The sequence below is a fragment of the Schistocerca piceifrons genome, chromosome 5, assembly GCF_021461385.2.
Source record: "Schistocerca piceifrons isolate TAMUIC-IGC-003096 chromosome 5, iqSchPice1.1, whole genome shotgun sequence".
Classification (NCBI taxonomy): Eukaryota; Metazoa; Arthropoda; class Insecta; order Orthoptera; family Acrididae; genus Schistocerca; species Schistocerca piceifrons.
This window is the reverse complement of record NC_060142.1, coordinates 505,188,846-505,214,933: the sequence shown is the minus strand read 5'-3', so window position 1 is coordinate 505,214,933 and position 26,088 is coordinate 505,188,846. Positions and strand designations below refer to the sequence as shown.

The window sequence follows — 26,088 nt, the reverse complement described above, 5'->3', positions numbered from 1 at the left end:
TGTAGGGGTTAGGTTAATTACAACGTCCATGGAGGGCATTTAAATGGTTCTTCTTGCACTCCATACATGAATGGAATGGGAAAAACCTTTAATAACTGGTAAAATGGGACGTACTCTTTGCCATGCATTTCAAAGTGGCTTGCCGAGTATAGATGTAGATGTAGACATAAATTTATCTTGCAGGATAGGGGTTCATATAAAGATTAAGTGAGCATTAAAAATTTCATCTCTATAGACCTGTGCAGTTAGAAAAATATTGTGGTTTGTGGCTATAACTAAGAATTATGAAAGAATAACTGTCTTACTTTTATCCTGAAATTTGAACAAGTAAAGTGTTGCCTAGTGGGATTATCACAAGGTCTGTAATTTTACTGTTAATAGTCTTATATGAGAATGGATATTTTGTTGTATAATATGTCATTTTATTTCAGTCTCCAGAAGCATAAGTGGCCAGGTACTTATTTTTCCTCTTTCAGTAACTTATGTTCCATAATCCCAAAAAGAAGAAAATTCAAGAATGTGGAATGAGCCAAGGTGTACATTAACAAAGTATGAACAAATCATAGAAACTGATTATGTGCACTGTATTAACAATAAACTATCGCTTTACAGATTAAAACTTTTTGTTCTTATACCTGCGATATTTATTCTAGGAAATTAGAAGTAAAGTTACTACTTTGAAGAAAGTTGCTGCATTCTCAGTTAGGTTATATAGCTCCTTTTTATCTCATACTGGTAGCTTAATATTTACTTTATTACACTGGAATTTATCATAGAAAATAGTTGCCTATGTAAGTAAATGAAGAGGCATGTTTACAATATGCTACTACTTGTCAGCTCTACATCAAACACTTCAACTTACCGTGAAGTAGATCAAGATCTTCCAATCCATGAGTCTAGATACTTGGGCAATACATAGGAGCTACTAATGAAGTAGTTTCTTTTATTTTTTAATTGGTATGGTTTCCCAGTTTCTTGCTTAACACTAGGTGTGGATTTGTTGAGTACCATTGCACAAGAGTGTTTAACTCCAACCTGAACTCTAGAGAAGGCACAAAGGAACTTTTAAGAATTTTATTAAAATTTTTGATGTGCCAACTTCACAAATGAAATTATTAATAATGGGAAATTAAATTATGAGGCTGCAAAACAAAAATATTGAATATCACATGTTGCAGTGAAGTCTGATGTGAAGAAATTTAACTTGAGCAGGGTCACAGGTCTCACAGGAGGCCTCTACAGAGGTCATACCTCTTCTCAATGCTTTTTTTTCCATTGATGTTAACTGGATGATAATGTATTCTGGATTCTTGCAAAGTCAAAACATATTTATTGTTACTTTTAGAGCTAAACTAGGACTTGTCTGTGAAAAGAACAATACCGGTACTCCACTGATCTATTGCACAGTGTATACACACTGGCATGATTGCTGCAAAATGTTCCCTGCTAGAGTGAGTACAGATTGTTATTCACATAAATAATTATTTTACATACAAACATCTTTTGTGTTTCTTCCTATGTACTACTCTAGATGATTTGGGCTTGCTGCAGGGATAGATCAAATATGGCTGCAGTCATGTTCCTATTCATTTAGGTGTAGGAAAGCAGGTATTAAACATTGGTGACCCACCAAACAATTACATCATTGGCAGAATATTCCAGATGCAATCACCATGGGTAGAAACTGTGTGCCAGTTGATGACTTGGTACCATTTAACCAGACTGCTATGGCTGCTATATTCTCTCACAATCACAGCACCAACTGCTGCTGTACTCTTAAATGCGCAGTTGTCAACAACATACAGATGACGGTAAGTGGATTTCAAGGGTGCTGTTTTGTGTGTGGTAGTTTTGTGTAACTCTACTGTGGTGATGTTTGTGTCAATTACTTTTAAATTTTCATGACTTATTACAGGTTTTATGACAACATTCCTTAGCATATGAAAACCAATATAGCCAGATCTAACAAGTGTTCCCTTCCTACCAAGTATACTGTTCTTGGCAAATTACTAAGTCCCACAAACAAATAATGCATAATCCATTGTAGCTCAGCAATGGAGAAATTAAGTTTTGAAGTTAGAAGAGTTGGTCTTTCACCATTTAGCCAATACATCTACTGAGGATCTAATAAAATGTCCGGTTAATGATGATATTGTAGAGATGGAACAAAAGCTTAGATCAGAGAAAGGATAAGGAAAGAAATTCCTGCATCCTTTTCAAGGTTTATCATTTTGGCATTTACCTTAAGTGATACTGGAAAACTATGAGAAACCTAAACCTACATGGGCAGAAAGGGATTTGAACCATTGTCCTTCCACATGTGAGTTCAGTGTTTTACTGTTGTCTTATTTCACTTGGTGTGGATGATTACTATGGCATAACTTTACTCCAATGTGCAGTGGTAAAATTCCTCTACAGGTCAAATCTTGGAAAGGGGGGGGGGGGGAGGGGGGTTAGCTTTACAACATCCATTCATGGAAAATTGTCGCCATCCTATACAAGAACAATGAAGTACTATGTTTTAGTCTCTTGCGAGATTTTTGGCATGATGAGTCCATGATCCTTAATTCCTACTAATACTCAGTTACTATTGGTTGAGGGTTGCTGTTTGACTGATATTTGTATTTGATGTGTGTAAGATTACTTTTAAAATTGCTGAGAGTGCTCCATTGAATTTGTGTGATGTATTTTGCTGCTTCTAAGTGCTTCCAGAACACATAGATTGTGACATTTATTATGTTGTCTCAGTTCTAACTGCTTTGCCCTTTGAAAATGTCTCTTGTACTGTTGACTTTCAGATGGGACTACTATCAGACTTTGCACTCAGTAATGTTGTATCACATAATCTTCTGTGGCAATATACATAATGTCAAAGAAGCACTTATTCAACAGAAATTTGCAGTAAGAATACTATATGAAGTTGGCAAGCAAACATATTGCAAAAGGCCCTTCAGGATCTTAGATGCTTACAGTTATTGCAAATACATTTACTCCTTAATGGTAACTGTGATCAACAATAAAGAGTGAATTTAGAATTAACTATGATATTCACAACCACAATAGCAGACGTAAAAGTAAGACTAGAATGGAGCCATATCAGAATGGGTTCAGAATGGAGAGACATCAGGCAGGACTTCTGAAATCCCCAGACATTCAAAAATGTGTGATACACATTGTTAGCATACACTGCGGAAACATCCTGCAATGGCTGCTTCTGCCAGTTAATGTATTATTTGACACATTACACACTCTTGAAGGCTTTCCTTGTACACCCGCATCTACATCTAGGGCTATACTCCACAAAACAACATGAGATGCATGGCAGAGGGTACGTCCCATTGTAACAGTTATTAATCTTATCCTCATGATCTCTATGTGTATATTCTTAGAGACATCATTTATAGTTGGTTCCTTAAACTTTGCTAACAGACTTTCTCAGCAGAGTTTATATCTGTCTTCAAGAGTTTTCCACTTTTCCACTTCAGTTCCATCAGATTTTTTTAAAAAAAAAAAAAAAAAAAAAAAAAAAAAAAAAAAAAAAAAAAAAAAAAAAAAAACAACACTGTGACCATTTCTGATGCCGTTCTCTGTATACGTTAAAACTCTGTTAGGCCTCTGACCTCTGTTAGACCTATTTGGTACTGATCCCACACATTTGAGGAATATTCTAGAACCAGGCACATGAGTGATTTGTAAGCAATCGCCTTTGTAGACTGATTGCACTTCCCTAGTATTCTACCAATAAACCAAAGTTTACCACCTGCCTTACCCCTGACCAAACCTACGTGATCATTCCATTTCATATCCCCACAAAGTGTTAACCCAAGTATTTGTATGATTTGGCTGATTCCAGCAGTGAGTCACTGATATTATAGTCATGGACCACTATATTTTTTCATTTTGTGAAGTGCACAATTTTACATTTCTGAACATTATAGCAAGTTGCCAATCTTTGCACCACTTTGAAGTCTTATCAACATCTGACTGAATATATGTGCAGCTTATTTCAGAGAGTATTTCATTATAGGTTACTGTATCATCTGAAAAAACCTGATGTTACTTTTAATATTGTCTGCAAGATCATTAATATACAATATGAACAGCAAGGGTCCCTGGGGTACACACAAAGTTACTTCTACATCTGATGATGACTCTCCATTCAAGACAACATGCTGTGTCCTCCCTACCAAAAAGTTCTCAATCCAGTCACAAATTTTACTTGGTACTCCATATGATCATACTTTTGGCAATAAGCTTAGGTTTGGTACTAATTCAAATGCTTTTTGGAAATCAAGAAATACTGCAGGTACCTGATTCTCTTGATCCAAAGCTTTCACTATGCTGTGGGAGAAAAGTGGGAGTTGGGCTTTACATAATCAATGTTTTTGGAATCCATGCTGACTGGCATTGAGAAGGTAATTCTGTTCAAGATACCTCATTATGTTTGAGCTCAGAATATGTTATAAGATTCTGCAACAAATCGATGTCATGGATATTGGACAGTAGTTATGTGGATCACTTGTACTACCCTTCTTGTAGATAGGTGTGATCTATGCTTTTTTCTAAGAATTGGGCACAGTTTTTTGTTTGAGGAGTCTATGATAGATTATAGATAGAAGAGGGACTAACTCTGTGGCAATTTCAGTACAGAATCTGATAGGGATTCCATCGTGCCCTGAAGCTTTCTTAAGTTTTAATGATCTCAGCAGTTTTGCAACACCAATGACACTATTACTTATTTCACTCATATTTTCAGTGATAAAAGGATTAAATTGTGGCAATTCTCCTTAGCTTTCCTTAGTAAAGCTTTTGATTTGCTACCCTCCTGTCTCATTCGTTAAGGGCTGGATACTAACATCAGTACCATTAACACCCTTTACATATGACCAGAATTTCTTTGGGTTCTCTGAGGATCATTTGGCAATATTCTGCTATGTTAGCCACTGAAGGTAACACATGTTGCTCTCTTGACAGTCAAATACATTTCATTCAGCATCTCTCTATCTATAGTCCTATGCCTATTTTACACCAACACTGAAGTGCTAAAGAATCTGGTATAGGCATGCATACTCAAATACAGAGATATGTAAACAGGCAGAATATGACGCTGCAGTCGGGAATGCCTATATAAAACATCAAGTGTCTGACACAGTTGTTAGATCTGTTACTGCTGCTACAATGGCAGGTTATCAAGATATAAGTGAGTTTGAACGTGGTATTATAGTTGGCGCACGAGCTATGGGACACAGGATCTCCGAGGTAGTGATGAAGTGGGGATTTTTCCACATGACCATTTCATGAGTGTATATGAATATCAGGAATCCGGTAAAACATCAAATCTCTGACATCAATGCAGCCAGAAAAAGATCCTATAAGAATGGGACCAACAGTGACTGAAGAGAATTGTTCAACGTGAAAGATGTGCAACCGTTCCACAAATTGCTGCAGATTTCAATGCTGGGCCATCAAAAAGTGTCATCATGTGGACCATTCAACAAAACACCATCAATATGGGATTTCAGAGCTGAAGGTCCACTTGTGTACCCTTGATGATCGCACAACACAAAGTTTTATGCTTCACCTGGGCCCATCAACACCCATATTGGACTGTTGATGACTGGAAATATGTTGCTTGGTCGGACGTGTTTCGTTTCAAATTGTATCAAGTGGATGAACATGTACGGGTATGGAGACAACCTCACGATTCCATGGACCCAGCATGTCAGCAGGGTACTGTTCAAGCTGGTGGAGGCTCTGTAATGGTGTGGGACGTGTGCAGCTGGAGTGATATGGAACACCTGGTATGTCTAGATGCAACTCTGACAGTTGACACATACATAAGCATCCTGTCTGATCACCTGCATCCATTCATGTCCATTGTGCATTCTGACAGACCTGGGAAATTCCAGCAGGACAATGCAACATCCCACATGTCCAGAGTTGCTACCGAGTGGCTCCAAAAACACTCTTCTGAGTTTAAACATTTCTTCTGGCTACCAAACCCTCCAGACATGAATATTATTGAGAATATCTGGGATGCCTTACTATGTGCTGTTCAGAAGAAATCTCCACCCCCTCTTACTCTTACTTATGAACAGCCCTGCAGTATTCATGGTGTCAGTTCCCTCCAACACTATTTCAGACATTATTTGAGTCCATTCCACATTGTGTTGTGGCACTTCTGTGTGCTCACAGGAGCCCTGTGCAATATGAGGTAGGTGTACCAGTTTCTTTGGCTCTTCAGTGTATTATGCAGTAATCTCTGTTTCTTTAGAAGTTACCATGGAGGTTCCCTCCCATTGTGAACTGTTATATTGGATACATATCTATCCAGTGCATGGTCAACTATTTTTTTAATCCTGAGCCATAGCTCACCTACATGCTTCTGCCCCACGCTGTAAGTTTCAAGTTCCACGTCTAGATATGACACTACTGATTTTTTATCTAGTACTTCACTGAAAACACACACACACACACACACACACACACACACACACACACACACACACACTTATTTTACTTGTTCTTTGTAACTTTGGTAATTGTTGTTGCCACAATTGTGTGTTGGCCACTGGTAACAATTTCAATGTGGATGTGCACAAGGAGGTCAGGTCTACTTGTTTCCATTAAATCCAATATACTTCCATCATTAGTGGGGGTTCCTAACTATCTGTTCTAGGTACTTTTTAGCGAAGGTATTTAGTAATGTTTCACAGAACATCTTAACACACCCACGACTAGCAAAACTGTATTTTCCTCAAGTAACTGTTAGATGATTAAAGTCTCCACCAGTGATTAAAGTATGACTGGGGAACTTACGTATGAGTAAACTGAAGTTTTCTATAAAGTTTTCGGTTACATCAGGAGTTGAGTCTGGTGGGCAATAGAAGGATCCAGTTATCATTTTATGCCCACCCCTGATACTGAATCTTGCCCAAAGAGTCTCACATGCAGCTTCCATTTCTATCTCAGTGGATCTGGGTTTCTTGTATACAATGACAAATACACCACCTCCATTTCCCATTAGGCTTTCCTTTCAGTATAAACTCAAATTTTCTCCAAAAATCTTCCTGTTATCAATTTCAGGCTTCAATAAGCTTTCTTTCATTATAGGATTTACGTAACACAGTGTGTGAAAGTATGAATGAACACTACATAGGTCCTGTACCAGATCCTTTCTGGATGAGACATACCTTCTATGTTAACAGAGGTGACTGTATAGTGTACTGTGATTCAAAAAAGGGTGGATGGGTATTCTGGTGTTTCTTTCTGGCGTGAGAACTTGGACTGGCACAATGCCATTACCAAGGGATCATCCAATGGCTGCTGAATTGTTGGCTCACAATGTTCAGGTACACCCTTTCTGCATGGACATTTACACCCAGTTATGATCCTAGAGTCTAGGAAAGCTTGCTGGGAATGTTACAGGAATTAACTGGATTGCCTAAAATGGTGGCAGTAGAGTTGCATTAATCCAAAATTGACAACATCTGGAAGCAAATGACAGCAATGAAACTTAGCACCTGGATGTAAATAAACTTGTATCATGCAGAAACATCTGAACAGAATGAGGGCAGAAGCAATCTGGTCGAAAATCAGTCTTGTGGGATTGGCTACATCAATCCTAAAACTATCAAATGCAAGTATGACAAAGACTAAACTATGAAACATGCACTCCAAAGCTCAGCAAGTAATTCCATGGCTAGGGTTGTTACGATAGTAAGTATTAACACTTCTGTTTTGATATCCATGGTATCACTACCACACCAAGCATTCACAATGAAATAGTATTGTAAGAAATATCGGAATATCAGTATCACAAGTATTGATCACTACGGAAGAAAATAATATTTCAGCACTAATTAATGAGAATTAAAATTTATTTAGAATCTGTGTATTTATCAAGATTGTGAAGTAAAAGGCACATAAGATAAAAATTATTTATTTTAGTCTATAGTCACACTTGCTTGTTGCCCAGGTAGGTTTGTGAACGGAAGCTCAATATATGACAGACCTACTAGGAAAACCAGCTTGATGACTGCGCACAATGGGATGGTCTGATGGTGACACTTGGTACCAAAACTGATAACCTGTACGCAGAATAAGTGTGTGACTGTAAATGAAAACAAATAATTTTTTTTTATTGGATTGATCGTTGTTCCACCAACACTGTGTTGGGAGTATATAAACACTACATGCTGTGTACAGTTCATAACCAACTCATTAGATTTCAGCAACATATAACAGTAATGTTAAGCGTGTATCCACTATCTTGAAAATTGGTTTGTGTTTTCAAATCTAGGTAAAGGAAAGCGTTAAGTACCTAATAAGAGTTTAATTTTGTAAGAAGATGTGTATTAGACGTGCAAGAATCTGTCCTCCTGTGAGGTACTAAGGACTGGGAACCCTCTTTGTATGTGCAGCAGCTCACAAATATCCCTTCTCAACTGGCAATCATACTGCAATTCAGCTCCAGGGAAGTCCCAGCAATTCAAAATTCTTGTACACTGAGGTACAAGACAGAGCCAGGACTGAGCAGAAGTGCATCTGTTTTGTTCAGTCTGTCTGATGAGTGTTTGCATCAATTATGTGTGCCACAAGCTATTGTTTACTTCTCAAGATCTCAAATATCTACAATTTTAAAGTGAGGAAATAGAAAGTCCAGGATCGAAGAACAACAGTATTATGAGAAGGATAGATTGCTACTCACCGTACAGAGTGGATGTTGAGATGCAGGCAGGCACAACAAAAACATTGCTGTTCATTTTAGCTTTTAGCCACAAGGCCTTCTTCTGAAGTAGAAAACAACACACACATATTTGTATGAGTATAACTCACACACAGGCCCAGTTCTAGGGGGTGGAGGCAAACCGGGCTATCAGCCCCAGATGGCAGTTTCAGGGGGTGCCAAATTCATATTCTTGAAGAAAAACCCTTGTTTTGCAAAGCGCCCAGCATCAAGTGCACATTGGTCTATTGATTATTCATATGAAATTGAGATGCATCTCAGTCGGTTTTTAAACATTTTTGAACACATCCTAAGTTGCTTTCTGAATGAACCATAAGTTGATTTTCGAGGGCGTGCATAGTGTACATATTGTCTCTGCATGGGACTCCCCAATGCTCCTAGAAATAAAATTAAAAAAAAAAAAAAAAAAAAAAAAAAAAAATCACGCAGACAAAAGGGGACAGAGCTATAATAGCTAAGCTGAGTAAAGCTGAACGGGTGAATGCCACTCGCTGTTTGTCTTTGTGGTTGATTGAGTATGCAAAATCCATAGATTCAGACAACCAGAGTGGAAATAAATGACTACCAGGAATAACAGGTAAGAAAGATTATATATTATCTCCTCAGTGTATTCAAGAAAATGAAATTCTGACAGAAAATTTTTGCTAGATCACTACACTACTGAGGACCAGTTGTACAGCCCCTGGTTAACAGCTGCTTTAAGTTCTATTCTTGGAACAGCACACATAATAATGCCTAACCGGAGAATAAATGCAGGATGACTAAACTGGTGGTTCTGGCAGTGTTAGTGAAGATAAGCACGTAATAAATTTAATTAATGGCAGGAATAGTTACAGAATTAGTAATCACAAAATCAATTGTTAGAACAAGGAAGGAGAAGAAATGGAGACATCACACAAATTATATGGATGAATATGATAATTCTAATTTTATATAAGAAAATTGTACTGCTACCTATTGATCTCATGCTTGAGAAACTGGAGTGTATGAATGAAATGTCTACATCTACATTTATACTCCACAAGCCACCCAATGGTGTGTGGCGGAGGGCACTTTACGTGCCACTGTCATTACCTCCCTTTCCTGTTCCAGTCGCGTATGGTTCGTGGGAAGAACGAGTGACAGAAAGCCTCCATGCGCGCTCAAATCTCTCTAATTTTACATTCGTGATCTCCTCAGGAGGTATACGTAGGGGGAAGCAATATATTCGATACCTCATCCAGAAATGCACCCTCTCGAAACCTGGACAGCAAGCTACACCACGATGCAGAGTGCCTCTCTGAAAATATTTCCTAACATAAAACTTTTTGCTTGTAGTAGGTCTAATAGGCATTTGATATTGGTACTTTGTGAATTATATTCTGGCATTTTATCTGTGTAAATGAGATAGATAAAAATGATCATGTGTGCCAAAACAGTCTCAGTTGTTTGGCGTGTGTTACAAGTGCTGCGATAATAGAAAAGCCTATTTTATTTTATCTATCAGACAGTGACAAATCAGATCAAGAAGCCACACCAGTCTTGGATACTATTTGTTTTAGCAGCTTTTTCAGTATTAGACAACAGCATTTTGATTTTTCATGTAGCAAAACGTTTGACGAACTTTGATGCGGTAATAGATTCTCTTGCAGAAAGGAAAGTTGTAGCAAGATTAGAGAGAAAAAAAATGCTGGGACCTGTGGATTGAAGAAGTGTGTACCATCTTGCTTATCTCATCTTTACTGTTTTAGTGTTTCCTATATTTAATTTTGTATCACATGAAAGAGAAAGTTATTAGCTAATAGGCAATAAAGAGTGCAGATTTTCTGAAGATTTCTTATTCTCCCATTTACAAATAATCCCACCTAGTATTAATTGTGAGTTTTTTTAAGGCGGGTAGAATGTCGAACCGGCCGACTGGGAGCAACAGAGGACAACAGAACATTTTAACTTCCACTGTGCTGAATATAGGTTTGATGGCTTCCATTACAAAATATAAACATTTGAATTCCACAGAGCAACATACAGTGACATGCAATAGAAGAATGCTGTTTGAAGAGGTGTGGTACTGCACTTTGGCACACTTAAGACCAAATGCACACTATTCTGAAGATTGCAAGAGCTTACAAGTGCGAGAATTACCTCATAATCAGCTTAACGGCTCATGCATCCAAGTTGCTGACATGAATAATATACAGAAAAATGGAAAAGAAAATTGAGGATGTGTTGGATGATGATCAGTTTAGCTTTAGGAAAGGTCAAGGCACCAGAGAAGCAAATCTGATGTTGTGGTTGATAACTGATGCAATAATAAAGAAAAATAGAGACATGTTCATAGGATTTGTCAATCTGAAAAAAGCGTTTGACAGTGAAAAATGGTACTGTGTAATGGGACAGTGAAATTCTGAGAAAAATAGGGGTAACCTACCGGGAGGGACATGTAATATACAATATGGACATGAGCCAAGAGGGAATAATAAGAATGGACGATCAAGAATGAAATGCTCGGATTAAAAAATATGTAAGACATGGATGTCTTTTGCCCCTACTGTTCAATCTGTACATTGAAGAAGCAGTGATGGAAATAAGAGAAGGTTCAGGAATGGGATTAAAATTCAAGGTGAAAAGTTACCAATGATATGATTTGCTGATGAAATTGCGATTCTGAGTGAAATTGAAGAAGAATTACACGATCTGCTGATGAGTACAGAATATGGATTGAGAGTAAATAAAAGAAAGACAAAAGTCATGAGAAATAGCAGAACTGAGAAGAGCAAGAAACTTAACATCAGGATTGGTGGTGATGAAGTAGATGAAGTTAAGAAATTCTGCTACCTAGGCAGCAAAATAACCAATGATGAATGGAACAAGGAGGACATCAAAAGCAGACTAGCACTGGAAAAAAGGGCATTTCAGGCCAAGAGAAGTCCACTAGTAGACCTTAATTTAGGAAAAGAATTTCTGAGGATTTACGTTTGGAGCACAGCATTGTATGGTAGTGAAACATGGACTGTGGGAAAACCAGAACAGAAGACAATCAAAGCAATTGAGATGTGGTGCAACAGGTGAATGTTGAAAGTTAGGTGGACTGATAAAGGAAGGCATAAGGAGGTTCTGTGTAGAATCGGAGAGGAAAGGAATATGTGGAAAACAGTGACAATGAGAAGGGACAGGGTGACAGAATATCTGTTAAGACATCAGGAAATGACTTCCATAGTACTAGAGGGAGCTGTAGAGGGCAAAAATTGTAAAGGAAGACAGAGATTGGAATAAATCCAGCAAATAATTGAAGATGTAGGTTGCAAGTGCTACACTGGGATGAAGAGTTTCGCACAGGAGAGGAATTCATGGCAGGCCACATCAAACCAGTCAGAAGACTGACTCAAGAAAAAAAGACCAAATAACATGTTTTACATTCCCTCAAACATGTACATCCTATATATCATACGCATGTTGTGTGAATGTATGCATGTTACCTACTTCAGAATATGGCCTTCTGGCTGAAAGCTACAAGTATAGCGTTTTTTTTGTTGCGCCTATCTGTGACTCATCATCTCCTCTATATGTTGGAAAGGCTGCATATTTAATTATAATTTATGTAATGCCGTCAAGAATACATGACAGCGTATTTACTTGTACATCGTCCACTTAAGTGTTAATACTACTCAGTACTATTTATTGTTTGGCTTCACTGGATACTGCCATTCTTCATACAAGAAGAGCATTTGCAGTTTGCAGCTTTATTCCCAGCTTTCAATTATGAAGCACAAAGGCTCCTGGCAGTATCAAATCTACATGATTGAAAACAATAACTGTCTATAGAGCTGCAGCAACACTGAGATGTTACCATACAGACATATACGAAATTGCATTATTTGATAGGTTGTGGCATACGCATGAAGCAGCCACAGTATGCTCACATGAACTGTAGTACTTTTAAGATGCATGTCTAAGGTATAACTTTTTGCACGGACTCTTAACGGAACCACAGCCAGTTTTCAGCATTAGAGCTAGAGCATTATGAGTCATCCAGCAAAATATGTTCTGTTTGTAATATTATTCAGATATTTTCACATGCCACTCTGTTTCAAAAATTTATGAATTTTATTAGTGTAAAATGCACTTCTAATAAAAGTGCATTTTACACTAATAAAATTCAGAAATTTTTGAAACAGAATGGCATGTGAAAATATATGAATAATATTACAAACAGAACATATTTTGTTAGGTGACACATAATACTCTAGCTCTAATGTTCTTTATCCGACTGAGAAATCGTTTTGAGATGCTTAGCAGAGGAATCAAAGAGTATGACATTGAGGCTCAGTGGACTGCAGTGAAAATGACCTATGCACAGACTGCTGAAGAAATTCTTGGAACAACGAACCACAGCAGACAAGACTGGATCTCTGACGATTCTTGAGATGCAATACAACAGAGGAGGAAGGCAAAACTCCAGCTAAATTGTGCACAGACAAGGGAAGTAAAAGAGGAAATCCAACAGGAACTCTGCATATTAAATAGGATGGTGAAGAGGGATTCAGAGAAGATGAGAGTACTCTCACCAATAATCTCACAGCTAAGGTGAAAGCAGCAACTAACAGAGGCAATAACAAGACATTATATAACATCACAAGGAAATGGCCACACAAGAAATTTGGGTGTGATATGCCAACGCAGTAAGGAAAACCACTCACAAATCGAGAAGACCAAATGCAGGAATGGAAACGACATTTTGAGAATGTTCTGAACCACGAAACTACAGACAGTGTAATTCAACTGAATGTGGATGGGGAAGGACTCCCACAAGATATGCCAATTAGCTTATAACTGCCATCCAAAGAAGAAATTGCTAAAGCAGTCCAACAAATAAATAATGGAAAAGCTCCAGACCTGGAGAACATCAGTCCAGAGTTACTTAAAGTAGATCCCTCTATAACAGCAGAAATTTTACATCCACTCCTGACAGTCATATGAATGAATGAAAAAGTACCAAATGATTGGAACAGAGGCTCGCTCATAAAGCTCCCCAAGAAATCCGACCTATCTGTTTGTGATAATTGGACAGGCATCATCCTGCTGTCAATCCCAAGCAAGACCCTCTCATGAATAATGCTAAATAGGACAAAAGCATATGCAGACAAGAAAATAAGAAGAGAACAAGCAGGTTTCAGGAAAGGTGGCTCTTGCATTGACCAGATAAACACTTTGAGAATAAAAGTTGAACATTCATATGAATACCAGTAACCACTTTGTGTGCTGTTTGTAGACTCTGAAAAGGCATTTGACAGTATAATTAGAGCAAAAATATGGAGCTCACTGCAAACTTTTAGAATTCCCAAGAAAATAATTGCTCATCGAGCACATGTATGAAAACTACACATGCCAGGTTCAACATCAAGGTCTGCTTTCAGCAGTGAAAAGAGGAGCTAAGCAAGGTTGTAGGCTCTCACCAATACTTTTTAACATAGAACTCAATCTTGTAATGGCGCAAGCAATGGATAAAGTGAGAGGAATAAAATGGAGCAATGGTACACATCTAGAAGACCTAGATTTTGCAGATGACTTTACCTTGTGTCCCACAGCCTCAACAACATGAAGAGAAACTAGAAGATCTGAAATCTGCGGCGAAGAAAGTTGGTTCGAAAATTAATGCCCAAAAAACAAAAGACATGTGGGGAAATGATAACAAGACCACAGAGCTTTAGCTTGGGAGTCAGATAATCGAAAGGGTGGATACGTTTTGCTACCCAGGAAGCATGATTACACCAAATGGTCGTACAACAGATGACATTAACAGCTGCTTCAACAAAGCCAAAGTTGCTTTCGCAACTCTTCGCTCTATCTGGTTATCGAAGGAAATAACGTTGAGGACCGAATTGCGGATATTTGAAAGTAATGTAAAATCTGTGCATGTATATGGATCTGAAACCTGGAAAGTGACAAAGCAGCTAATCCATAAATTGCAGTTATTCAGCAACATACGTCTGGGGAACATCCTGGGAAAACGGTGCCCAAATATCATCTCTAACGAAACACTCTGGGAAAGAACTAGCTAGAAGCCAATTGAGCTACGAATAAGAAGCAGGAAGTAAAGATGGTTTGGACATACACTTGTAAGACCAAATGAGCACATTGCAAAGGAAGCACCTTATTGGATCCCGCAGGGATGACAGAGACAAAGCAGGCCCAAAATGAAGTGGAGACGATCAGTTGAAGGAATGAAAAAGTATAGGAATAGGGTGGGAAGAAGTGAAAATACTAGCAGAAGACAGAACAAGATGGCAATCCATCATTGCAGCCCTATGTTCCACATAAGGAGTTAAAGGAATTAATAATATAAATAAATAATAAAAATGCACTTCTAAGTATTTCGTAAAATTCCAAGGTAATGAGAAGGCTACCTATCACTTATCTGCAAGAACCAAAACTTGAGTTTTGGTAATAGACATACATTAAAGCAGAAAAATTATTCCTAGCTTTTAGAACTATTAACTCCTTCCTCAGGAGAGAAAAAGAATAGTTTAGGAAATGGAGCATATCACTCGGTTGCCAGGATGAACAGGATCCACTTATTGTGAGGGCAACAGGATGCAAAGACGAAGGGGAAGGAGGGGGTGGGGTTAGAGAGAGTAGGAGGCTGAAGACTGTATCATAACCTGGTGTGATCTGGAACTACCGGGGTGAAATCGAACACTATGTCCAGTCCAAAAAATCATCTTTACTCTGGGATGATACCTTGTTGATACTAATGGAAACTGATTTTCAGTCAGCAGAGATATCTGGCCCCTGTACTTCGGCTCGTCAGTTGTTTAATTTCACTGTTATTTTTCATCAATCGGCGATCTTTTTTTTTTTAAAAAAAAAAAAAATTGCAACGAAAATTAAAAAAAAATCAATTATCCACCGTGCAGCTATTTATCTTCGCAGAAGTAACATTATCGGCCGTAGAATAGTTTCTCATGCCGAACTGCCTTGTTCCGATTCCTCCTCTCCTCCCTTCCCAAACCAATAAACCATCACTCTTCGGGAGCTGGCCGGTTGCTCACTGGCTCAGCATGAGCCATCGCGCGCGAGCAGATCGATCAACAGGCCTGCTGTATACCATGCTCGACCAGTCTCATACACTATTTATTGATTACCATGTATGCAAACATACCATAATTTTCATATTCTTTTATTCTAAATAATATCTTTGGTGTAAAAAAGGCTTAAATATACACAAAAAAGTAACCAATATTTCGCGACACTGTCAGTATCGATATTTATTTGGATGGTGCATGAGTTCATAGTGTTTTGCCATAAGTTTAATGAACAAGTAGCAGATAAACATAACAGAGACTTAATTCATCAATAATATAGTCTCCTTCACTATTTACAACAGTCTGCTAACGCTTGGGTAACTTCGATTCCGCGACGGTAGCAATTTTGTGGTTTTGATGCGAAGAACTCGTCGAACCATGTTCGGAGCGCATTTTCGTCTGGAAGAGAGTTCCTTGAAAGTTGTTCCATAGAGATCGGAAAAGATGAAAGAGGTCAAGATCTCGTGAATAAGGTGGGTGTGGAGTGACTTCCCACCTCAGCTTCTGGACAGGGTTCTTTGTCAGTTTAACGTGATGCTGGCGTGCGTTATCGTGGAGTAGCTTCACTGAACGCAGTCTTTCTGGTCATTGACCGTGGATTACGTCTGCAAAACGTCTCAGATGTTGACAATAAATGTCAGCAGTGATGGTTACACATGGGGGAAGCAATTCATAGATTACCACACCGCCGCTGTTCCACCAGATGCATAACACTATCTTTCGTGGATGCAGGCAAGTCTTTGTAGGGGCAGTTGCTGCTTTACTGGGCTCAACAATTTCTCTCTTTTCCTTGGCGTAAAGACACAATTTCTCGTCACCAGTAACGATAATGGATAACAATGGTTAGCGTTGTTCACCAGGCAATTGATGTCGAACAACCAGAGAAGCACACATGGCCACCCGCTGATTTTTATGATCTTTGCTTAGACCATACTCATAAACCTGATTTTTGAACTTTTCCCATTGCGTGCAAAAATCGCACGATGGTGGAATGATCACAGTCCATCACATTTGTCGGGTCTCGAGTACAATGACGTGGATCATTGTGGATTGATGCGTTTAAACGATCTTCAGCAAACTTGGACGGTCCTCCTGAACGTGGAGAGTTACATATGTCAGAAAGATCCTCCTTAAAACGAGCAAACCATTTTCTTGCCGTACTCTGTCCGATGGCATTATCCCCATACACGGCGCAAATGTTTCTGGCTGCCTCCGCTGCTGTCGCCCTTCTGCTGAACTCAAACAGAAGAATATGTCGGAAATGTTCCGATTTCTCCACTTAGCACTCCATTTTCTAGCGTCCACAGCCCCAGGGTTGGGTTGGGTTGCTTTGGGGGAAGAGACCAGACAGCGAGGTCATCGGTCTCATCGGATTAGGAAAGGAAGGCGGCCGTGCCCTTTGAAAGGAACCATCCCAGCATTTGCCTGGAGCGATTTAGGGAAATCACGGAAAACCTAAATCAGGATGGCCAGACGCGCGATTGAACCGTCGTCCTCCCGAATGCGAGTCCAGTGTGCTACCACTGCGCCACCTCGCTCGGTCTCCACAGCCCCACTCAGTATCTCCAAATGACAAAATGACACTATGTATATTCAAATAGCAATAGCAAACTACAAATAAAAATCGAAATATATAAATAAACCTATAGCAACCGCAATACCAACATGCAAAAAAGACCACGACGAAATTATGCACCAATCTGATACAGTCTGAGGTACTGATACAATTTTAGCTATTGATTTTGATACCAGATATTGTACCTAATCTGGGATTGTATTGCTCCTGTCTATGGTACTTAAATGAAACAATTTTAGGCAATGCAGAATGCATTGAATGCTGCAAATTATTGGTAAAAACTATCATAACATCCTTTTTGTGTTTGACTGTAGTATGTAACTGTGTGCGAGGAGGCTGCATTACGAGAATAATAGTAAGTTTGAAAATTGAAGAACGCAGAGATGCAGGGCGCAGAGCAAGCGTGCCTACCTGCAGGAAGGGCCCGTAGAGGCGGACCTCGTGGCTGCAGTCTCGCCGGTCCCACGACCAATGGTCATCGCAGCCGTGGCGCAGTGGCGGCTCGCCCATGCCCCCAGAGGGCGCCGCTTATTCCGCATTGGACCTCCTGCAACACCAGTTTGTGCTCTGACTCTCCAAGCTCTACAGGAATCAGCTGCAGTCAGTCATCAGGAAAGACGGTCACACATGCTTAGTCACCTATTGGCTCTGTGCTGATGACCAACACTTGTACGTCACCAATAACCTATCCTTCCAGTTCTGATACCACATTATTTATTTATTTATCGTATGGCAATACAGACACATAAGAAACAAACAGACAAATCACTAATATAACAAACGTTAATAATTGCAAACCATCATTACTAATATAACAAAGTTTACGGATTACAAACAAACATCAAGTCTATTAATATAATATACGAGGTGCGGCTAGAAAAAAACCGGACTGATGCTGGAAAAAACATTTATTTACAATTATTTACAATTTCATGTTATCTCCTTCAATGTACTCTCCTCCTCGGTCTCTACACCGCTCCATACGAATTTTCCACTGTTCATAGCAATGCTGCAGATTATTTTCGGTAAGTCCATACATTACTTCCGTCGCTTTTTCTTTTACTGCTTCAACAGTCTCAAATCTAGTTCCTTTCAAAGCTGACTTGACTTAAGGGTAAAGAAAAAAGTCACAGGGGGCCAAATCAGGTGAGTAGGGTGGATGATCTAAGATAGGAATGTTGTGTTTTGCCAAAAACGTCTTCACTGACAACGCACTGTGAGCTGGGGCATTGTCTTGGTGAAGGATCCATGACTTTTTTCTCCACAAGTCGTTCCGTTTTCTCCGTACTCGCTCACGTAGGGTAGCCAGGACGCTAATGTAGTAATGCTGATTCACTGTTTGTCCCTCTGGTACCCAATCAATGTGCAGAATCCCTTTGATGTCAAAAAAAAACAATCATCATTGCCTTGAATTTCGATTTTGACATTCGTGCTTTTTTTGTCGTGGAGAACCAGAAGTTTTCCAATGCATCGATTGGCGTTTAGTTTCGGGATCGTAAGTAAAAAACCACGATTCATCGCAAGTAATAACATTTTGTAAGAAGGTGGGATCACTTTCAATGTTTTCCAGGATGTCAGAACAAATCATTCTTCGGCGTTCCTTCTGTTCAATTGTGAGACACTTTGGAACCATTTTTGAACACACTTTGTTCATGTTGAAACTTTCATGAAGAATCTGCCTAACACTTTCCTTGTCAACTCCTGTTAACTCAGACACTGCTCTGATTGTTAAACGGCGATCTTGTCGAACAAGTTTACCGATTTTTTCAATGTTTGCGTCAGTTTTTGCTGACAATGGCCTGCCAGTGCGAGTGTCATCACTGGTGTCTTCGCGGCCATCTTTAAATCGTTTAAACCACTTGTGTTCGCGATAAACAATCATCGCCATACACTTGTTGTAACATCACAAACGATTCACTTGCAGATTTTCCTAGTTTGAAACAAAATTTGATGTTAACACGCTGTTCTTTCTGTACACTCAACATTTTCCGACGCTCGACTTAAAACAGACGCCACGGGCAGACTGAGTGCAGGAGGCAGATGAAACTCGAGCAGTAGGCGGAGCGAGAGTCACGTGACAGGCCACGCGACTTTCAGCCTTATTGCATTCGTTTTATTGTTTCACCAGTACTAGTCCGGTTTTTTTCTAGCCACACCTCGTATAGACTGGAGTTGCGAGCAGGAAGTCGTCGGGGCTCCCATTATAGGCTCTTCTGGAACACTCTTCAACAATGTGGCTGATGGTCTGACTTTCTCCGCAGTCACACTGAGGGGATGGTATCTTACCCCATTTATACAGGGAGTAAGCACATCTGCCACGGCGAGTTCTAATCCTATTTAGAGTGGACCACGTTTTGCGTGGTAGGTCAAAATCAGGTGACTTTTGTGTGATGCAAGGCATGTTATGGTTTTGCCTTGCGTTCCATTTTTCAGACCATGCATTTGTGATACTGAAACCTTCTTGTACACAGGTCCTTGCTGTTCTTGTTGGCGGGTTCCTAGATCGAAGCCTATTAGTGTTTGCAGCCTCAATGTCTTGGTGGATTGGCAGGCTTCGATTTCCCATGATGTTTTTGTATTCACGTACAAGGGCGTCAGTACGTCGCAGGTGTGGCGGCGGGATGTGGCTTAATATTGGGAGCCATTGCGTTGGAGTGGGTTTAATTATCCACCGTTTTCGAAGCCCTTTGCGATGTGTCCTTGTCAAAGCGCATCTTTTATTAAATGGGGTTACTCTTTCTCTCCAATTATTTTGAAGTGTTTGTCCACTCGCTGTCATGATCACAGTTAGGTACCTGTCAATAAGGATATAACACTGAGAGGTCAGCTGACCACCCTCACCCCCTCCCAACGCTCCTCAGAAAAAAATTATGATCATTGAAAACTAAATTCACATCCTGCCTCATTCCATAGCCAGACATATAAATTTGAAGACTGACCATTTCGCGATTTTTCTAAATCGTGTTATGACCCAGTCTCAAACTCAGTGAATATCAGAAATATGCGTGTGTATCTAAAAGTTGTCTGTCTGAGAGCGAAGTATTAACCCCATATAAACTTTCTCTATCAGTGAAGTACCAGGGCAGCTACTCACAGAGGTCGGCTGTATTTATCGTACGGCAGCGAAACTTTGTAGATATGCACAAAAACGTGCAGTAAGAATTATATGTGGTGTGAACTCAAGAACATCCTGCAGAAGCCTGTTTAGGGAACTAGGGATACTAACTACAGCTTCCCAATATATTTATTCCTTAATGAAATTTGTCATTAAAAATATATCACTTTTTCAAACCAACAGCTCAATTCATGGAATCAATACTAGAAATAAGAATAATCTTCACAAGGATTTAAAGTCACTTAGTCTTGTACAAAAAGGTGTGCATTATTCAGGAACACACATTTTCAATAACTTGCCAGCAGCCATAAAAAGCTTAACAACCAATGAAATTCAGTTTAAGAGAAGCCTAAAGGATTTATTGGTGGCCAACTCCTTCTACTCCATTGATGAATTTCTGAGGAAAACCAACTGATTTGTATATAAGTACAACATAACTTCTGCACAATTTCAGTGCAGTAATGTGTTCACTGAAAATTTGTGTGTGTGTGTGTGTGTGTGTAAGTATAATCTAACTTCTGCACCATTTCAGTGCAGTAATGTGTTCATTGTAAATAAGTATTACAGTAGTTGTATTACATGTTTCTTACCTTATAAATAAATATAAAACTTTTTTATTTTAAATTCAGTGCAATAGTATTTGTAAAATGACTCTTAGTGTTCATTAAAAAATGACGATCATTCCACTTGGGACCTGTGGAATGGCACATTAGCTTATTTGTTTTAGTTTAAATATTTGTCATGTATTGTTGTTTTTCTGACATGTTCCACATCCTGGAGGACCTCCTCACTACGGATCAATTGGAATGAAAGTAAATCTAATCTAATCTAATCTAATGCGTTAGTGGGGAGCCGATTTACATTGGAAAAAAGTTCGTTCCAATTGTGGCCACCAGGGGCAATTCTGGCGTTGTGCACTGTTTGTATGAAGGTATGACATTCATGCTGTCTTTTGACAAGCCATAATGGTTAATAATAAAATCACCACTATGCCTTTCTAACTTGTTTGACCTTTTCTGCCCATGCCCCATTCCTAAGCCATTGAATACAGAAACATTTCTATACGTTTTCTTGCATTCACAGCGCCCGATCTGCACATGGTGACCAAACTGGAACTAATTTTTTTTCCAGCATAAATCGGTTCTGCATTAACACATAAGCATATCAACCAAGTTTCGCTGCTATACGATAATTACAGCTCCCACTGGACCTATGTGGGTAGTTGCATTTTAATTATAACCACCCAGTACACTGCTAGTATTTGATACCTATTATAAATAAGGTGGTTAAATGTCCTAGTTTCTGCAGAATCATCCCACAGTCGTAGTTGTAATCTCACACTGGACTAATTAAGAAAAACATCCTACAAAGCTGTGACCGAATGGTTCTAGGCACTTCAGTTCGGAACCGCGCTGCTGCTGCGGTCACGGGTTGGAATCCTGCCTCGGGCATGGCTGTGTGTGATGTTCTCAGGTTATTTAGGTTTAAGTAGTTCTAAGTCTAGGGGACTGATGACCTCAGATGTTAAGTCCCATAGTGCTTAGAGCCATTTTTAATCCTAAAAAACGCCTAATGTGTCCTTTAACGGTTAAATTCCTAGTCTATGGCACCAGTCCTACCTATTTACGTATGCCGGATGAGGTACAAGTCAACTTCATAACGCACCTACATGTATGAGTGAATGCAATAAGACTATTCGTCAAAGTCAGAATGCACCAGCAGTAGCAACTGTTTTGGCTTTCAATTAGTGCATGTGGTGACATGGCATTGTCAACTTGTATTTGTCTGCTTCGCGCAGTTGCGCTACAACAGTTCTTTAGTTTATTTAGCAGTGCCGCCAGAAAGAGACTGTGATTCACAGAGGACTTGCAAAAGGAGTTTCCTTTTTTAAAAAAAATGTTCAACTTTTTGAAGTATGATGCAACAATATAAGGAATATTTTCCGTTGCTCATAGCAGCAAATATGGAAGGTAAAGCCATTTAACGTCTTAAAAGCATAAAACAGCATGACCGTCACAGCTACATTGTCATTATTGTTCACTTACTTCCATTAAGAAAAATATGACGATGAAAAGCATAGCTTGCAAAAAGAAATGGTTTGTGGGGCTTCCATATGGTACCGGTAAGCTACAATAAGAGCTAAGGGGGCAGGGTCCCTGTTGCCCCAGGGGGGTGGGCGCCCTTGGTGGCTATTGTAATGAATGTGATTATACCGTATTCTTAGGATAATTTTATGCTTGTTTTACATGAGTGACTTTTCTGGTCAAAATCGACTACTTGTTGTGGGTGCGCGTTGTATGTTTGCAGGTAAATCAGCAGCCAACCACGTCATGACAGGGACAGTGATGCCAGTGATCAGAAGTTAGCCTATTCTCGCCTAACTCACTCCTATTATAGTAACGAATTTTGTGCTTTTGTATCCCCTTAATCTTTATTTTGTTGAAATGACACTAAGTGGTTCAAGAGACATTTTCAAGTATGAGAAATCTATGATGTATGCAGGATGGTCGGAAATTCCCGTTACAGACTTCTAGGACTTGTAGAGGGGAGTGAGTACATCGTATTTTGAATAGGAACCTACATCCAACGAGACTGCAGAGCATCAAAGTTATAGGCGCGGGCGTCTGTAAATGTACGTATACACGGCGCGATTACGTGATGATGTTACAGACTTTCTAGGACGATGGAGAACGATAAATGTATTAATCTGAAATAAGGATCCCTGTACCCGAAACGAACGAGTCGAAAGTTATAAACGAAAACCGTTCTGATATCTCTGACAGTTGAATACATGTACCGGTAGTTGTGTTGCGAAGAGTGTGGGCAAGCTAACTTTCGGTGATGATAGTGTGGACAAAAACGAGAAAAAATGTCAAATAAACGTGGGCTCTAAATTCCATACCTGAGGAGCTATGACCATTCGTTCATCTTCGTTAATGTGAAACACATCCCCTCTACTGAGCAAGTGTTCATAGCTGCTAAGGTACGCACTTTAGAGAACACGTTTATTGGACATTTTTTCTCGTTTTTGTCCACACTACCACCACTGAAAGTTACCAGCCCTACACTCGTCCCAACACAAGAACCGGTACATGTATTCAACTGTCAGAGGTATCAGAACAGTTTTCGTTTATGGATCTTTACTTCAAATTAATACGTTTATCGTTCTCCATCATCCTAGAAAGTCTGTGGCATCATCACAGAATCACCCTGTGTATACGTACATTTACAGACGCCCGCACCTATAACTTTGACACTCTGTAGTCTCGTTGGATGACGTTTCCGGACATGGGTTCCTATTCAAAATACGATGTACTCACTCCCCTCTATAAGTCCTAGAAGTCTGTAACGGGAATTTCCGACCACCCTGTATATGCAGACTGAAGCGATGAATAAGTCCTAGAAATCTGTAACGGGAATTTCCGACCACCCTGTATATGCAGACTGAAGCGATGAATGAGTCCTAGAAGTCTGTAACGGGAATTTCCGACCACCCTGTATATGCAGACTGAAGCGATGAATAAGTCCTAGAAATCTGTAACGGGAATTTCCGACCACCCTGTATATGCAGACTGAAGCGATGAATGAGTCCTAGAAGTCTGTAACGGGAATTTCCGACCACCCTGTATATGCAGACTGAAGCGATGAATGACCGAGGCCAGGATTCGAACCCAAGTCTCCCGCTTGCTTGGCAGATGTACTAACCACTACACGACCCTGACACAGTGGCTTTTTACAACTGCTCGGACTAACCTAGCTCGCCTCCCACGACAATAAAATTTCCATTGATGCCTTAGCTCACTGTTCAAGTTTAGGGGGAATACCATGGGGGCTGAGGCATGAATGGGATTTTGGATTGAGGAGAAAGGTATGCTAGGGTAGTCTGTGCAGTTGTGCAAAGCCACTGCGCCAGGGTAGTGTAGTGGTTGGTGCGTCTGCAAAGTGAGCAGACCTGGTTTAGAATCCTGGCACTGGTACAGATGTTATTTTATGGATAGCTTTGTTTTCATGACATGATGTATCATTTATCTGTATATTTAATACACTCCTGGAAATTGAAATAAGAACACCGTGAATTCATTGTCCCAGGAAGGGGAAACTTTATTGACACATTCCTGGGGTCAGATACATCACATGATCACACTGACAGACCCACAGGCACATAGACACAGGCAACAGAGCATGCACAATGTCGGCACTAGTACAGTGTATATCCACCTTTCGCAGCAATGCAGGCTGCTATTCTCCCATGGAGACGATCGTAGAGATGCTGGATGTAGTCCTGTGGAACGGCTTGCCATGCCATTTCCACCTGGCGCCTCAGTTGGACCAGCGTTCGTGCTGGACGTGCAGACCGCGTGAGACGACGCTTCATCCAGTCCCAAACATGCTCAATGGGGGACAGATCCGGAGATCTTGCTGGCCAGGGTAGTTGACTTACACCTTCTAGAGCACGTTGGGTGGCACGGGATACATGCGGACGTGCATTGTCCTGTTGGAACAGCAAGTTCCCTTGCCGGTCTAGGAATGGTAGAACGATGGGTTCGATGACGGTTTGGATGTACCGTGCACTATTCAGTGTCCCCTCGACGATCACCAGTGGTGTACGGCCAGTCTAGGAGATCGCTCCCCACACCATGATGCCGGGTGTTGGCCCTGTGTGCCTCGGTCGTATGCAGTCCTGATTGTGGCGCTCACCTGCACGGCGCCAAACACGCATACGACCATCATTGGCACCAAGGCAGAAGCGACTCTCATCGCTGAAGACGACACGTCTCCATTCGTCCCTCCATTCACGCCTGTCGCGACACCACTGGAGGCGGGCTGCACGATGTTGGGGCGTGAGCGGACGACGGCCTAACGGTGTGCGGGACCGTAGCCCAGCTTCATGGAGACGGTTGCGAATGGTCCTCGCCGATACCCCAGGAGCAACAGTGTCCCTAATTTGCTGGGAAGTGGCGGTGCGGTCCCCTACGGCACTGCGTAGGATCCTACGGTCTTGGCGTGCATCCGTGCGTCGCTGCGGTCCGGTCCCAGGTCGACGGGCACGTGCACCTTCCGCCGACCACTGGCGACAACATCGATGTACTGTGGAGACCTCACGCCCCACGTGTTGAGCAATTCGGCGGTACGTCCACCCAGCCTCCCGCATGCCCACTATACGCCATCGCTCAAAGTCCGTCAACTGCACATACGGTTCACGTCCACGCTGTCGCGGCATGCTACCAGTGTTAAAGACTGCGATGGAGCTCCGTATGCCACGGCAAACTGGCTGACACTGACGGCGGCGGTGCACAAATGCTGCGCAGCTAGCGCCATTCGACGGCCAACACCGCGGTTCCTGGTGTGTCCGCTGTGCCGTGCGTGTGATCATTGCTTGTACAGCCCTCTCGCAGTGTCCGGAGCAAGTATGGTGGGTCTGACACACCGGTGTCAATGTGTTCTTTTTTCCATTTCCAGGAGTGTAGATGTTTCAAACCATAAGGACATGAAAATATTTCCAATGCTAATGAGGTATTTGCATCCCACGACCAGAATTAACATCAAAATATTAGATCTTTTGAGTTATATATGGTACTTTAATGGG

The 26,088-nt window shown here is 40.4% G+C and overlaps 1 protein-coding gene across 1 annotated transcript in view; it reads right to left on the bottom strand.

Annotated features, from left to right (window-relative positions):
• Nucleotides 1–26,088, bottom strand: part of LOC124798366 (SPRY domain-containing SOCS box protein 3) — an 87,604-nt gene that overhangs the window by 19,274 nt on the left and 42,242 nt on the right. The window contains exon 2 of the mRNA XM_047261735.1: nt 17,798–17,933. Coding sequence (XP_047117691.1) covers nt 17,798–17,896 — 99 coding nt within the window. The 5' untranslated portion in view covers nt 17,897–17,933. The remainder of the gene's footprint in view (nt 1–17,797; nt 17,934–26,088) is intronic.